We start from the raw sequence: 16,912 nt of genomic DNA, 5'->3' as shown, positions 1-16,912 counted from the left end.
CTAATCGCCGCCACAGATATATAAGCCTTTACTATAGCTATGATCGCCGCTAATTGTAATATAAACGCGGGAAGCCCTTGCCCCCATTTGATGTCACTACCCAGAATGCATTGCATTACAAACAACAATGGCGACCGACGTAGAAATAAAGTTTCTTAAAATATCATAAAAGTTGACATTATTTTGCAAATTTTGTCCCATAGTTATGTTACTAATATCACAACAAGTCATATAGAATAAACATGTATTTATAGTAGGGGTTCCTTTTAAGTGTATGAATGAATAACAGAACAGCCTCAGAACTGACATTCAATATAGTAGGAAATTATGAAATATGCATGAACAAGAGTCGTCATACTCAACACAACTTTCTTTTTTATTTTATGATCAAACTGTGTGTTTTTTTTAATTATTATTCATTTATTTTGCTACCTGACATTCTTGACATGCGTGTGTGTCTGTGTGCATGTGTGTGTGTGCAGTCCCGGCACCAGAAAAAAAATATTAAGGGGGCGATGAGTTTATCACAGGGGGCGGGGTCGCTCCCCCCCCAAAAAAAGTGCACACCGGAGGAGACGTGCCTCTGAGCGTGTGTAATGAATTGGGTTCGCTCCTGGAAAGCTCGTATATTTAGGCTACACCGTTGTAAGAGACTGACTGAGTAAGAGTAAAGAGTGATGACAGTATTTTTTTAATTATTATTTTAACGTATAGACCCTCGGTCAAGTGATCTCCTGCATACCACACAGAGCCGGTGTTCTGTCGAGATGAGGTGCGCCAACTTTCGACACTCTGAGCTGTGACGTACCTTCGTGTTGTTCAATAGGAACGACGCATCGGGCCAAAACACGGAAGACTCGTGGCAGAAACCACTGATCTGTACAAAATGGATTGGACCAATCCGATTGGTGCAGAAACCACTGATCTGTACAAAATGGATTGGACCAATCCGACTGGTGCAGAAACCACTGATCTGTACAAAACATTAACGTGTGACAGGACTGCTCATTTAGAGAGCAGTTTTCTGAAGAAAAATCATTGGAAATGTTTTTTTGTTGTTGTTACCTCAAAATTTCTGATTACTGTTAAAAAAAAGTTTAGAACTTGTAATTAAAGTAGATAAATAAATCAATAAATGGTTGTTTAGAAACCTTTTATCTGTAAATTAAAACCACCTGTTATTTCATATTAGATCATTTCTTGTTTAACATAAGGAACCTCAGACATTTATTTTTAGACAAATAAAATAACATGGAAACTTATTATATATTATTTTTTAAGTCTGGTAGATTATTTATATCTCATTTCAACCAGAAAAACAAACACAAAATAAATACAAATGTTTATTATAAATGCAACAGGAAATAATTTAACAATGACTGCAGTGTGACTGTAAAGTAGGATTTCTGTGACATAAACCTCATGATGAATTTTTTTTATAGTCATTTAAACTTGTAATTTCGTCAGAATATGTAATTGCCTTTAATGTTATCAGGACAATCATTTCTAAAATATGAATTTGAGCACAATAAGTGGAGAGCTTCTACTTGTGCAAATGTCTTTTGACTTTGATTCGTGGACATTTTTAATGATCTGTTCATTTATTGTTAAAATACGAGGTCTGTTAGAAAAGTATCCGACCTTTTTATTTTTTTCAAAAACCATATGGATTGAATCACGTGTGATTGCATCAGCCAAGCTTGAACCTTCGTGCGCATGCGTGAGTTTTTTCACACCTGTCGGTTGCGTCATTCGCCTGTGAGCAGGCTTTGTGTGAGCACTGGTCCACCCTCTTGTTGTTTTTTTTATTGCGAATAAATGTCTGAACAATTTGGAGCTTTGCTGCATCAATTTTTTTCCAGAAACTGTGAGACCTCCAGGTGGACACCGTACAGAAAATTAATATGGCTTTCAGGGACGATTTTATGGGGATTATACAGATTAAGGAGTGCTCCAGCCGGTTTAAGGACGGCGCGCTCCCAGCGCCGATCGACATGCTCAGACCCCGCTGAAACAACCAGATCATTTCCAACGTGAAGGCTTTGTTGATCCGGGACCTCGTCTGACTTTCACAAAAAGGCAGAAGTCGTGGACATCAGCACTTTTTCGTCACATTCCACTGTTACAGGAGTTTTTTTCATGGAAAGAAAAGCGGAGGGACGCGCCACGGCTGTTCATTACGTTGGGCAAACTGGGACTTCGCATGTATCCAAAAAGTGGGAGATTTCGGACTGAGTGGGTTTGCTCCATCACCCCGGTGGCCTGGATCGCTCTGCCCAGTGATGATGCCTGAAGGGTTGCTTCTCCGTGTGGGTCGGCCCGCTGTCGCGGTTCGATCGATATCCCACCAAGTCTTCAGTCCTCCCTCGGTCGGCGTCACTCCGAAAAGTAGCTGAAAAAAGCTTCTCCCAGCAGGGTGATGTGAGAATCGTTCTGCTGTTTTTTAAAGGTTTGTTGTGGTTCAGGCGACCGAAGTTCAAGACGGCGATCGCTGAACTTTTTTCAGATTGTGGAAACAGCCAGAGTGTGACGTAGCAATCTCTGCCCCCTTGCTGCTTCCGAAGCAACGCGTCTGACGTCACGACGCGTTGGAAACGCACCGCCCTCTGCCGCACTGACAAGCGCAACCCTCAACCTATCAAATTGCTTGAACACAGACACATGCCATATCCGTTTGTTTTAAAATTAATTACTTTAGTTAATTAATTTGGTTTATTTGTTAAATACGTGATATTATTGAATAACTAATATTTTGCTATATTTTCCAGTATTTCTTTTTCTTTCTTTTTTATTTTTTTGATAACTCTAACATCCGAGGGGGCGAGGTTGATGACGTGAGGGGGCGTCACCCCAAACGCCCCCTCATGGCGCTGGCTATGTGTGTGTGTGTGAGACTGAGTGAGAGGTACTATTTATTTTTAATGATCTGTGTGAACTTGGTGATTCATGCAAACATCCAGTGATGGCAAACAGGGAAATAATATGTCAGCCTTGTTCACTGTATTCTTCTCAAAAGCACCGTGTTCAGTAACAGCAAAGTTTTCCAACTGACTTTATATCACCAACAAACTAAGAGTAATCAAACGGTTAAAAAAAAAAAAATCGACCGGAGTGGAAGCAGTGACCGACACAACACGAGCAGTTTTCAGCTCTGTCTTTTCAAATCTATTAATGTCAAAGTAACCCAAGCTCACATCCTCATGAAAACTATCGATGTCAAATTAGGAATATGTCAATGTAGGTTTTCAGTCACCCAACTATGAGGTGCCTTGAAACCAAATGGATATCTTGGTTACTCTTTAAAATATTTCAGGTCAGATCAGGTCAGGGAGCATGCCCGGGTGCTGTCCGTTACAGCATCCACCACACTATAGAACTGCCATGTGTCCTGGATGGCAACCACCCAGGCATACAACTAGCCCATCCACACCATTTACCTTTGACAGCTAGGTGAAACATGGACATCCCCTTGGTCTTGTCCAACCACTGGTCTCCTCTTTGGTTTGTTTCTCCTACTGAATAAGTCATTTGGATCAGTGGTGAAATGTTTTGAACACTAAATAAGAGATCTATGTGCTTACAAGAAACTTCTAACTAAGCCTTACTCAGTATGAGTCATCACAACATTTTATGGCCAACACACTAACTCAGATGTATTTTAAATTTGCATTGCAGTGTGTGTGTGTGTGTGTGTGTGTGTGTATGTTTATATATATAAAACACCTGAATAGATCCTCAATTGATTGGTGGTTTATATGTTACGTGATATGGATTGTTCATACCATTTGTGTGTGCAATTTTGGTTCTATACGTTTTGTGCTATTGCACGCCACCATGTGCTGACACTAGAGGCGACAGCGCTTATCTTAAAAACAAACAGCAGCCCGACACAGTGCCCAGACTCACTGAGTAACAGATGGGAAGGCTGGATGTGCCGAGGGGGCTCGAGAGCGATAAAGTTGCGAGGTGGGTGGGGGGTGGGGGCGGGGGTCTTGAGAAAGCAGTGTTTGTAGGAGGCAGAGCTGTGCAGGCCGGGGTAGCCCCATCGTAGGCCGGGTTGGCCCAGCTGCAGCTTGGGGCTTGTAGGGGGCCACTGGGACACAGCAGACTCCGTCAGATAACACCTAGGTGAGACAGGGCATCTCGGTCTCACTACCAAGCTTTGGCGGACACCATAGGATCAGGAAGGGTGTCAGTCCCTTTTCATTTATTTATAAATTAATAAAATATCAGATGACAAGGATCTATTTTAGGTGTTATATAAAATAAATAATGAATGTTTTTATTTGATCAATGGAAACAATATTTCATGAGGTGAAAGATGGAATTCATGAGGTGAACCTCATGACATATTCTTACCATTGCACTCATAAACATTCATTATTTGTATAATATAAAACTGATAAATATCATTGAATAGTTGGCATCCTTAAAAGCCACCATTTTTCAAGCATGTGTAAAGTTGTTTCTGTCATGTAGAGGTAGGAAAGTCCCAAAGTGTGATTTGGGATTGTGCTGTCTAATAATCTAATCATTTGGAGTAATCCTGCTGACTACACGTGCAAACAAACCAGGCAACAAAACCATCCTGGTAAGAGACAGCAAAGTGAATATAGTTTGGTTCAGTTCAGACTCATTAACTTTAACTCTTTCCAAAATGCAAATCACTCCAGCCATCAAAGGGACAGCGGAATTGAGTTATGGATGAAATTAACCCTCGTCTTCTGCTAATGTTGTAGATTCATGTTGCATGGCCCTTTAGAAAAAGGCTCAAAAATTCCTGACAGCCTTAAAAAGGTGAGAAGTTATGACGTAGAACATACAAAAAGAGACTTTTTTGATGAAAGGAGATCCAGCTTCTAGTTTTTACTCCACGTCTCTTTTTTTTTTTTTTTTTTTTGCAGCTCTTTAATTAACCACATCAATCAAAAATATTGTCAGATGGAGGTCAATGGGACATTTCATTGAACTGGACTGTTTTATGTTAAATTGAGAGTTCTTGAATAAAAGTCTGCAAATCCTGGTGGTCATTTTCTAAATGAGTGAGTTTTATATGAGCTTATATCACATTTGTCATCATGCGTTCCTGACGAGGCCTGAAACGTAACGGCAGGCGATCCGCCAGCTGCAGTAGACTTCTTTATGTAAGTCTCTGGGTAAAATGAGGCACGGCTGAGTGTTCGCTTTCTACTTTGTGGTTGGGATGATGATGGTAATGGCTGGGTGACGGGTCAGAAAAAAAGGTTTTATAACATGGTTCCAAAGCATTAGGTTTTTGTTTTGTTTTCATATCTACTGAACATCAGAGTTCGAAAAATCATATCACTGCATCGGGGGGGTACTGTTGTTTCGCAGGAGGCTGCCTTTGACTAAATTGTAACAATAAAACAAAGCATTAACCTGTCTAATCAGTCAAACCCAAATTGAGTTTTGGGTGGAGTGTTGGGGTGGGGGCAGGGGGAATACATGTCTTTTTTTGGGCATGTTGTATTAAAGGAAAAGCCCCCCACCCCCCACCCCAACCTAAGTCATATTAATGAAAGTCATCAGAGGGCTGATGTATACCCTGCACGCTCTACACACCACAATTGGGGTGCCAAAAAGAGGAGAATAAGGAGAAGGATTCTGGAGCCCAGAGAGGCCCCTAATACAATAATAATACCAACAAAATAATATGGGGGTGGCCCAGTAAGACTTATTTTCAAATCCCTGGTGGCGCCACTGCGCCACAATATAAATTTACAATAAATATACACTTGTCTTGTTTTTCATTATGTGTGACCTTCATATGACTTCTGTGTGACTTCATTACGAACTCATTCACAGCAATCGATCACAAATATTTTGCTGATCAGTATATGCTTTCAATCAACATATTTTCCTTGACCTTTGACTTGTGACCAAACTACTCCAAACTCTAATCACCTAAACACGTAATATTCCCAACAACCTTGAACGAAATCTGTCCAACTGTTTCTGAGTTATCTCGGCAAAAGACAGACAGACACACACATGCACGCCAGTGAACACAATACCCTGCTTCAATAATAATGCTCACAATCAGTGATGTGAGTGATCCACCAGTTTTTGACGAATGTTTCTTCTGAGTGCAATCCAACTTCCAAAAACATCTGAAAAGGAAATACATACACCCAACCCTTAAAATTGTGTAGCAGTTATTAAGGGCCCCCTTCACACATAGTACGAATGTGGTCGAATTGCGCATGGATTGCGCATGAAGCAGGAATCGTATGCAATATGTGTAAAATCATACACAGTAAATTCAACAGTGTAAAAGTAACACTGACAGTGTTAAATTAACACTGCTAGTGTACATATGGTCCTACTCTGGCCAGAGTGGGTCCATATGTTAAGTGGCAGTGTTAATTTAACACTGCTGATTTTACTGTGTAGGTGCCTCCAACACCTTGTACACCTGTTGCTACAAGTATTTGCGCACACCAGTGGCTGAAAGACAGAGTGTGCCCTGTGAGAGCACAGTTGATCCCTCTCACAGCAGGTGTCGGCCAAATTCCAGGTGATACACACGAACAACTAACACTGTTTGCTTGACACTTAGAAAATCTGTGACCATTCGTGCTATTAGCACGAGAACAGTCAGCAGACGGAGCTGCAGGTGAAATTTGTCTAAGTACCCCCACGAGTGTGGCGTTGCAAACAGCAACACACATGTGGTTTATGTGTCTTGCACGTGTGCATGTGTGTCGCCCCCCCGCTCCCTCCAACATGTGGCGTGCTGGGGGGGGGGGGGGGCACACTTGCATAAAATGCTTATATGTATGTACAGATCTGATCACATGGATGTGGAAAACATCCTCAAGCAAACTCTTTAACATTTCAAGTGATGTTATTCTATCATTTTAGTTTTGTTCAAGTCTTTTGGACTGTAGCTGTGTAGGAAACCTAACTACGATTTGAATCCTACCATGACCCTGAAACCGTGATCCATACCGAACTGTAATGGAAGTGTCCTGTGACACTTGTAATACCCCTATCACACCTTGATGATTTATGCCAACTGTATTAGAAATGCTAGCATACTTCTAATAAGTTGTGGGTATATTTTGTATAAGTCAGTAGCATATTGAAGCACACTGATATATGTCGTAATACGGCGAGTATTTCATAAAATTTTGGGCATGCACAATATTTTTGATGCATGCCAGTGTATGACTGATACGTCCCACATATGTGGGCCATAAGTTGTAGGTAAGTCATCCAATTGTTGATACATGCTTCTTGTAAGTGACTCATGTCGACGTACGTCCATTGATACTGTCCACTGATTGGCTCAATAACTGAAAGCTGCAGTAGTCATGGGAACAGTTCAGACTGTTTCAAATATTAAAACCATTCTGAGTAAATATAAAGTCTTAAACTTACCTGTTTGTTTCAGTCGAATTCATCATCACAGTCTGTTGAAAACGTATCCACATAAAGCATCTTGATTTTGGAAAATGACGTCTGAAAATACTTTGGTTCCTTGTTGTTGCTGAAGAACTGTAGCATTTTTTAAGAAGTCCCTCTGTGTTTTGTGCATTTCTCAGCCTGGACCAGAGAACGCTGGTGCTTTCTGCCACAACAAGACAATTAACTTATTTTAAAAGTTGAAAGAGTCACATTGCCTCATTCATTCATGTCAGCATTTATCTCAGACATCAGCTGACTCTTCAGCATTCTGCATCTCATGAAAATAAATCCCAAATTAAAAAAATTAAAACCAATTAAAACCAATCCAGACTTAACCATTCCAACCTGTACCATACATTTTGATGAATAGCCATAGATTTAGGAAATAACCCTGTTGTCTGATGATTTGAGGATGTTCATGCTGGATGTTGCAAATTGAGTTTTAAAAAGGAGTTTTACTGGCGACGCATTAGCAGAGCCGATAAAATGGATATTTGCGATCATAATCCAGCATAAACGTCCGCAAATCAACACACACAACAGGATTATTCGTTTGCATGGTTTATTTTTCTGGAAGTAATTCGGTCGGCTAATCGTTATGAAAGGGTGTGGTCGGCTCCTCAAAGATTACCACAGCAACAGCGTGTTCATGCCAAATGGGAAATTCTGTGAGCAGACCCACAGATTTCTTCATCTTGTCAGCTGCATTGAGTTAAATCCATCAATCAATAAAGTTAAATCTATGCATTTCAGGATCGCCATTGCTCCGCCAGCTTCTCTCGCTCTCAGATGAGAGTGCCATTATTGGCACCTGTGCAGCAACATGGTCAGGGCACAGAGTTATACATCAAATGTGAAACGGTTGAATATTTTGCCACTGTCTACTCAACATTTTATGGTCTGAAATCTCACACGATTAACCAATCAGATTTGTGGAACAAATGTAATTGAATTAGAATTTGATATTAAACCACCAACCTTGTACTAACATCCCGCATTCTTTATACTGTGATTAAACATAAGTGTAAAATTGGGTGCGAAGAACATAGCTCCCTAAACAAAATGTGCATGCTGATTTCCATGCTAATGATGCACACTGAGGCTTGAGTCTTTCCCATGCGCAAAGTCGTCAATATTGTACATTTAACATGTTGGCATTCATGAATATGCAATTTGAGGTGTGTTTGCCCGTGTGTGCAAATTTGTAGATGGTAAACATGCAAAGAGGTGAAGTTTGCACAAGCTGCATAATTTATCAAGGCTAAAAACATTTTCACAGGGGAAAGCCAATGCCTGTAATTTAACACGTTTGAAATGTTGGCGCTGACTAATCCAAGTGTTGTGTAGTCAATACAGATGTGCATAAATCTGATTGAAAATGATTTCTTGTTAGCTGCTTGGGTATGCATTTCTTTATTTAAGCTTAATAATCTTCTTTAACACAGAGAACACTGCCATTAAACATTCAACTCCAGTTAGCTGACCAAAGTGCTTTGCAGCTAAAATAAATAATACATTAGAATAACACAACACAATAAATGTAAAACGGATAGAATGAAAAGGATGACTAAACCAGCACAAATAAGTCCACACGTGTCTGCTTTAAGAGTCACAGAATGAAATTGTGTTTTCAAATGGGTTTTAAAAGTCTCTGCTGTTGGGGAGATCCTGGTGTGGAGGGGAGAGCAGCCTGGTCACCTCTGGTTTTTATAATCTGGTTCTCTGGACATTAACATTAAATGTGACATTCATCATGTCTTTATATAATGGCTGAGTGGATCCTTGTCATTTCATTGGTGGATTGTAGGTCACGTGATATGGATTATTCAGTGGTGGCACCAAGGGGGAGCTTGGGGGGGCTTAAGCCCACTCAATAATGAGCCAAGCTCCCCCCAGCCCCCCCAATATTTCTGCCAGTAATGTGAATAGCGACTGACGTGTATCTCAACTGCAGTTTAGCGCTGAGAATGTCTCAATATTGCGTAACTGAGCAAAGTGATGAATGCATGTGTTCGGTGGTCCACCAATGCTGAATCACCCTTCACAAACAGAATTTTCAGTTTTGCAAATAAACATTTATTTGTAAAAACCCACACACATGTTACAAATCAGATATTTGTGTTTGCTGATCACAAAGCACGTGTACAAATCAAAGGATATTTGTAAATCACCCTCTGTGCATTTGCAAGTATTAATCAGACAAATTTAACTCCATAATCCAAAAATTTAGGTTTCCTAAATATTTATTACAGCCACTCTTAAAACTTCACTTATCTTTATTTCTACCTATGTGCAAGTTTACTGAACTTGCAATCATTCTAAGTAATGTGTGTGTGCATTGATACCACATTTTAGAGGAGCACGGGTGGCTAAAACATATACCTTGGTATTTATAAAGCAATATATTGTTCATTTCGATGACATTTTGTGGAGCCACTCCAACTTTTACCGCAGCTCCCCCTCACCCCCCCAACACAAATTTCCTGGTGCCGCCACTGGGATTATTCATATCACTTACCATTCTGTTCCACTGACACTGTGCAATAGTTCTTTTTACTGTGCAATTTTGGTATTGAGCAAAGTGTGGGAATGCTTATGTTCATGTGATTTCTTAGTTTTCTTACTTTATTAAATTTGCAAAAAAAAAAAAAGAAAAAAACAACTTTTTCATGTTGTCATTATGGGGTGTTGTGAGTAGAATTTTGAGGGGAAAAAAAAAATTAATTTAATCTATTTTTGAGTAAGGCTACAAAACAAAATGTGGAAAAAATGAAGCTCTGTGAATACTTTCTGGATGCACCGAGGTGCATACAAATGGTGCGCATCTGCTTGAAAATAGCTTTTTTTTTTTTTTTTTTTACTTGCAGCAATATTAAATATTGTTTGTAGCTACAACAGACGTTTCTACAAGCAGTTTGACAAATGAGCTCCCAGATTGAAAAAAAAAAAAAAATACCAGTATAAAACAGATTTTGCACAACTACGCACTTTGTACAATTATGTAATCCGTTTGAATTACACTGGAATCACCTCTGAGCATCTTCAGACCGTGTGGTCCACAGAGAGAGAGAGAGAGAGAGACTGATACTTGAGGCGCTGTAACGGGGAAAATAAACACTCCAAAGCGATTTGGGTTTTGCCTTGAGGTCTCGGCCGGACCATAGAGAGAGAGAGAAGCGGTGCTCCGGAGGAGGGCGGACGGCGTGCTGATGTCTCCTTGTCACAGCCTCCATTTGGCGGCGCTTTGAAGCGGAGGAGACGCGGTGCGCATTTCTCACGGCTCCTCTCTCAGTTTCTCACTTTTTGCCTGCGTTTATCTGCGCAGACTCTCTTTCGTAACAGCCTGTTTATTTGGAGCAGAGCGACACACAGAGAGCAGAAGAAAAAAAAAAAAGAAGAAGAAGAAGAAGAAGAAGAAGAAGAAGAAGCCTCAGCAGCAGCAGCGGCTCGTACTTCCAGTCGACTCCTTTCAACCCGGAGTGGCTTCTTCTTAATCTTTTTTATTATTCTTTTTTTTTTTTTTTGTATTATTCTTTTTATTTGCTGAAAGGGAATTTGCTGCCGGACGCTTGAAGTTTTTTTTGTGTTTTTTTTTGGGGGGGGGGGCTGGAAGTTGCGCAGTGACTCTGGGAAAACATGGGAATCTGCGGCTATTCGGCGGTGTCCGGGAAAAGCCTGGTTGTCCTCGGACTAAAATTGTTGTTCCTTGTACCTGCAGGAGTTCCAGCCAGAAGCGGGGATTCTGTATTAAAGGACAACATCACGGTGAGACAGGGGGACAGCGCCGTCTTAAAGTAAGTGCCACATTCTCCCCTCTTTTTTTTTTTTTGTTATTTTTTTAATTAATTAATTTATTTTTTTGTTATTTTTGCGCCATTCGCCGTCAGGAGTTATCAAAGCTCTCTGTATGTGTGTGTTAAAACATACGTGTGGTTAGAAAGTCTTTCGGAAGGTGTGAAAGTGTTTGTTTTTTTTTGGTCCTCTCCTGCTCGTTGTCCTTGAGTGTTATTGATGCTGAGGATGCTGATAATCTGCTTTAAAAGATGAGCTGCCTACTTTCATTATGTGATGCAATTACCATGCACTCATTACTATTATTATTATTTATTCTGCTGCCTTCTTTTAATTACACTTCTTGACTTGTTATGGAGGATGGTGAGGGGGGGAAGAATGTGATTCCTGCCTTTTTTTCCAGTGGTGTTTTCACATTCCTGTCCTATGTCCAGGGTTGTCATGTTGCTGCGCAGTCAGGTGTTTGTTGCACTATTTTCCCATCTGTTTAGTTATTTTATTGCCGTCTTGTTTTAATTTTGGATGCATTTGCTACTGTATTTGCTGTATTTTATTTAGTGAAGAACAAGGGCGGTGCTCAAAATTTGGGGACTCCCCCCCCCCCCCCAACACACACACACATTGGTACAGTCACAGTTACACCATAAACGCCTTTTATAATTTGTACAATTGCTTTTTTTTGTTAATAATATAATTGAAACTTCACCATTTATGTAACCTTTTCATGTAAAAGATGGACAAAGTTGTAACCTCTCTATTTCATTTATCTTTGACATAACATGAAAATATAGTACAGGCAGGAGAGTAGCTGAGAGTTTTTTGACGTGTATCTATCTATCTATCTGTCTCTCTCTCTCTCTCTCTCTGTGTGTGTTTGTATATATATATATATATATAGAGAGAGAGAGAGAGAGAGAGAGAGAGAGAGAGAGAGAGAGAGAGAGAGAGAGAGAGAGAGAGAGATAGGCCAGTAGGTGGTGCTTTACAGAAGAAGTTATATAAACCTCACTCCCCAAAGCCTAAACTCCACTGACACATGTGGTTAGAGCACCTGATTCCTATTCCCATCCTGGGGACTGTGAGTTTGAGCCCAGTGTGGGATGAAGCAGTTCAGCTTACACACACACACACACACATATATATATATATTTGTGGTTGTCGGGGTGAGTGCTTCTCTTTGCATGATGCAGGATGCAAGTGTCTCAATATTGAGGACCTCAGTGGCTGGAAAAGGTCAAGGGAACACCCACATTCCACCTGATTGTAGCAGATAGAAGGTTTCTTTTAGCAGAGAGGATAAGTCACTTGTCTGCCATCTAGGATCCAGGGTGGTTCCGTGGAGTGGTGGATAGTGTGGTACAAGTGCATACTCTCAGAGTTGACAGGGTGGGTTGCAGTCCTCAGACAGCTATGCATTTACTAAGGGTGTAACGGTACATGTATTTGTATTGAACCGTTTCGGTACGGGACGTTTGGCTCGATACAGGGTTGTGCACGGGTGAGTTTGTGTTGTGTGTGTTTACCGTAATTTCTGGACTACAGAACGCCGCTGAATATTAGCTGCACCCACCAATTTTAAAAAGGAAAAAGAAATTGTACTTAAATAAGCCACACTTGTCTGTAAGCTGCAGGTTTCCACATTGTAACATGAGATATTTACAGAGAAAGATGTTAGACAGATGTTAACTATGTACTCTAAATGCTTTTTTTTCCCCTTAACGCCTGAATTTATATAGCTGTATATAAAAAAATGTTTTGTGTGTGTTTTTGCCCTGGTCAATTTGGTATGTTGCATATTTGAGTCAAATATTGTAGCATATATGCGACAATAGGCGTTAAGGGGTTAAGTGTTACACGTTAATATTGACGTGCACATCATCCAGCGTGCACGCACAGTGTCCCTGCTCCCTGCACACGGAGAACTGGAGTAATTTTATATTTTGAGATTTCATTGTGTGTGCAGCCAAGCTCGCATTGAGGCTGCGGTAAATGAGACCTTATTGAGGCGCTGTGACTTTTTCGAGTTGTTGCACCAAGATAGAGACCAGGTGGGGGGGGATCTGACGGCGCAAAGTGCCGCAGAGTGACTTTTCTTCACTAAAATGCACACACTGTGTGTGTGTGTGTGAATTCACACCACATGAGGAGCGCAGCTTTCAGGAAATCAATTGACATATTTCTTGTTTATTTGAGAACATTTTATTTTGCTTATTACCAGGCAGCACGTTGCAATTATTTTATTTTCCTGTTTGTATAATGTTACAATAAATTGTTGGTTTAAACAAGCAAATTTAGGTTTTGCATTTTGTTCCCATACTGTACCGAAAATGAACCGAACCATGACCTCAAAACCGAGGTACGTATCGAACCATGATTTTTGTGTATCGTTACACCCCTAGCATTTACCCTCTGAACTATGGTTGGGCTGATGTGTGATTCCATTAGCCATTGTGTTGACATTATGGCTGACTGACATCACAATGGAAAGTTACCATTATGATGCCACACCCTCAAGTCTGTAGTCTCGTTTGAACCCTGTGTGATATCACGGGATTTGACCACTTAAGGGGGGATCTCCGCTCCGTTGCCCAATATATACACATAATAACTTCATACGGATAAATGGTGCACTGTTTTGTTTTTGGTTGGAATCACCGAAGCAGTCACGAAAAGTATTTATTATTTTTTTTATTCCCAGTGGAGAAGAAAAGGCAAGGCAGATGGGAGACGTTGTGTCGGTAAGTGTTAGCCGACACAGCTAACCAGAGTAGCTCCGTTCTCTCCCTGCAAAACCGTCTCGACACGTGTGCTCCGGATCATAAACAAACTGCAACACATGTCCACTTTCCCACCGCATCATTACTTTTTCGTTGCATTTTCACTTTGTTTGCATGTCATTTACCCAAAATCCCATTGAAAATGCTGTGGTTGGTCCCTCGGAAGTAGAGAAATTATGTCACATGCATCATATTTTACCCCTTTAGCATCCACCCTCAAACGAGACTGGACCCAATAGCTCACATTGCTCAAACAAGGTCAGCGGTGTGAGCACACCCCAGCAAATGCTTCTGGTGGAGATACTTTGCTGCTCAACTCAGAGCAGCCCCATGGCTGTGGTGGTGCACATGTCATCATTAAATTTTTATGCACACAGAAAAAATCAGTCCAAGATATCAAGAAGAGTTCTACTGCATGGAGGTACGTGAAGATGTGCCTTGCTGTTGCAAGATGTGTGCAGGCTCAAAGAAAGTGGGCAATTTGAGTGAGCTTCCACATAGTATCCTGGGGGAGAGAGACTATGCCGCTTGGATCAAGGTGGCCCGATGGCTGTGTTGGCACTCAACTCGGGATCCAGTTTTCTTGTTGAGTATAAGAAAAATTAAACTGAGATATCAAGAAGAGTTTGTCTGCCTGGAGTTATGTGGAAATGTGCCGGATCTTTGAAATAATGATTTTTCTGAGTTTTGCCAAATCGTGAGGAGGACTCTGGTTCTCTGAACACAGTCAGGTGAGAGCTTCGTAAGAAAATCAGTTAAAGTGTGCTGCTGCTTGGACCATTGTGGTAAATTAGTAATAGTAACAAACTAAGAAAATAAGTAAAGAGTAATAATAATTTATTATTATTTAATTTGAGTGGGTCATTTAATGAGTATTAAATTTGTATGGTAGTAGTATATGGTATTTTTAAGAAGTAGTAGTACATATAGTATAAAATTAAAGTATGTTGTTTGTGCACTTGTTTTCAGAGTGGAGGGTTCTCAGTTCAAGGCCAACCCTGCTCATTCTACATTTAATGGGGAGTTGCATCATGAAGGACATCCAGCATAAAAATGTGTGCCAAATCAACATGTAGATCAATATCAGATCTGCTGTGGTGACCACAAGTGAAAACAGGAGAAGTCAAAAGAATTTGCTTTTACAAATTATGATATTCACCCCATTTCACCATTATTGCAGTGCTTTATTGCAAAACTTGTTTTAAACAGAGACATCCCCCCAACCCTATTCCACGCAGTTTCTAGCTCCCCCCCTTCCCGCCGCTTCTGCCCATTGCAGTTTAACACAAGTCTTGCACTTTTATGGGAACACCAAAATAATGGGTAGAATTCAGTTGAACAAAATATTGCATTTGTGCAGTCTTATACATTTGAAATGTCATAAATGATAAAAGAAAAAAAAAAAAAAAACATGTTAAGCAGCTCTTACACATAGCAGAGTGTGGTGCCCTAATGGCTCAAGTAACTCTGCGCACCTCAGCTGATTTCTTCAATTCAGTTTAGTTTATGTATATTGCACCAAATCACAGCATAAGTTACCTCAAGGGCAGTGATCTAGCAACGTCAGCACAGGCCCCAGTGCAAGTTATATTGATGGGCCCTACGTGCATGTTACTAGTTATTAGGTGTAGGCGTGCAATCACGTGCACATGCCCACCCACACTATGAGGTCTATATAGATTTTTACCGACAGTGTGTTGGATTTTACAATCAAATAAATGACTTGGGTTATTGTATTAGAAATGTTTTAAGAGGTCAAGAATCTAGATTGAATGCCCCAGCTGTGAATCACATGTGCACAGCACTCTGCAGCCAACATACTGTACCTCATCATGGCATCAGGCAGCAGGGGAGGAGCTGTATAATTCATGGCGGTGCTGAAATGACTATAAAATCATTTTTCTTGCAAAGTCAAGAGTACACCCTTACATGATAAACCTTAAGGCAAGAAGAGATTATAATAAAATGAAGCCTATAGCGTGACAAGACAGAAATGAGATATTATTGTTTTTTTTTATATATATACTTTAAGATTTTCTGACCAAATAAAAACTGTGTAATGTGAAAACCAGACCTCTTGTGAAACTGGCACACAGTGGTGATCAAACACGGAAGGGGCGTGGCAACCCACCACAGTCAGATTATTAAGACACCCTGAGTTCCCTGAAAATATTTGGCTAACTACGGTGATGTTTTCGCTGACCAAAAACGGCCACCAGCGGGTGCTGGGGTCTTGCCCGACCTCGAGAATGTCATCAGTTGACATGGAGGCAGCATTAGTTTACCCAGTATTCATCACTGCATAGCATCGTATGAAATACCCCAAGAGACATTATGTTATTCTTTTAATTGAGTATTCTGTATTGTAAATTTAACCTATTAGTCATTAAAAAACGCACCATTTTGGAATATACTGTGCTTAATTATTTCACTAATTGGGAAACAATGACAGTGATATGTTTGCTTGAAGGTTATCAGGTAATGAATCAGCTGTGTAATGTGCATGAGGTGTTGTGTGCAGTGCACACACTGTGGGTAAAAGTGCGATTGATTCACTGTGATAATGTAAGTTAGTCCAGACACAGGCCCCTGTAGGTTCCTGGGCCCCAGTGCGATGGTACACTTGCTGCACTGTCTATCCCTATGACATATCTCGAGGTGCATCAACAGGGTAAAGTCTAACCTCCCAATGCATGCAGTGGTTGCCTGGTCGCATTTGGTCCTGAGCCCTCAGTGTGCACACCACTCTACAAAAGTCAGGGAAAATCCTTTTGTTTCCAGAATTGTTTGGACTCTGCACCTTGTCTCCCAGCCTGCATTCAGCTTGGCATAGCCCAAGGCAGTCCCAACGTACCTCTGTTTTTTGGGAAAATGTGTCCTCAACTCTTATTATCTTGGGTTAACTTTATCCC

The 16,912-nt window shown here is 40.6% G+C and overlaps 1 protein-coding gene across 3 annotated transcripts in view; it reads left to right on the top strand.

The window, feature by feature from the left end:
• The window catches only part of opcml (opioid binding protein/cell adhesion molecule-like), a 1,180,460-nt gene that overhangs the window by 447,533 nt on the left and 716,015 nt on the right, over nucleotides 1–16,912 (top strand). For 2 of the 3 annotated variants that reach the window (XM_034178871.1, XM_034178872.1), the window contains one exon: nucleotides 11,150–11,225. The exons of the other annotated variant lie outside the window; for it this stretch is intronic. In XM_034178871.1, the coding sequence (XP_034034762.1) occupies nucleotides 11,150–11,225 (76 nt within the window). The remainder of the gene's footprint in view (nucleotides 1–11,149; nucleotides 11,226–16,912) is intronic. 3 annotated transcript variants of the gene reach the window in all.

Source organism: Thalassophryne amazonica, chromosome 9 (genome assembly GCF_902500255.1).
Source record: "Thalassophryne amazonica chromosome 9, fThaAma1.1, whole genome shotgun sequence".
Lineage (NCBI taxonomy): Eukaryota > Metazoa > Chordata > Actinopteri > Batrachoidiformes > Batrachoididae > Thalassophryne > Thalassophryne amazonica.
This window is presented reverse-complemented; position numbering and strand designations above follow the sequence as displayed.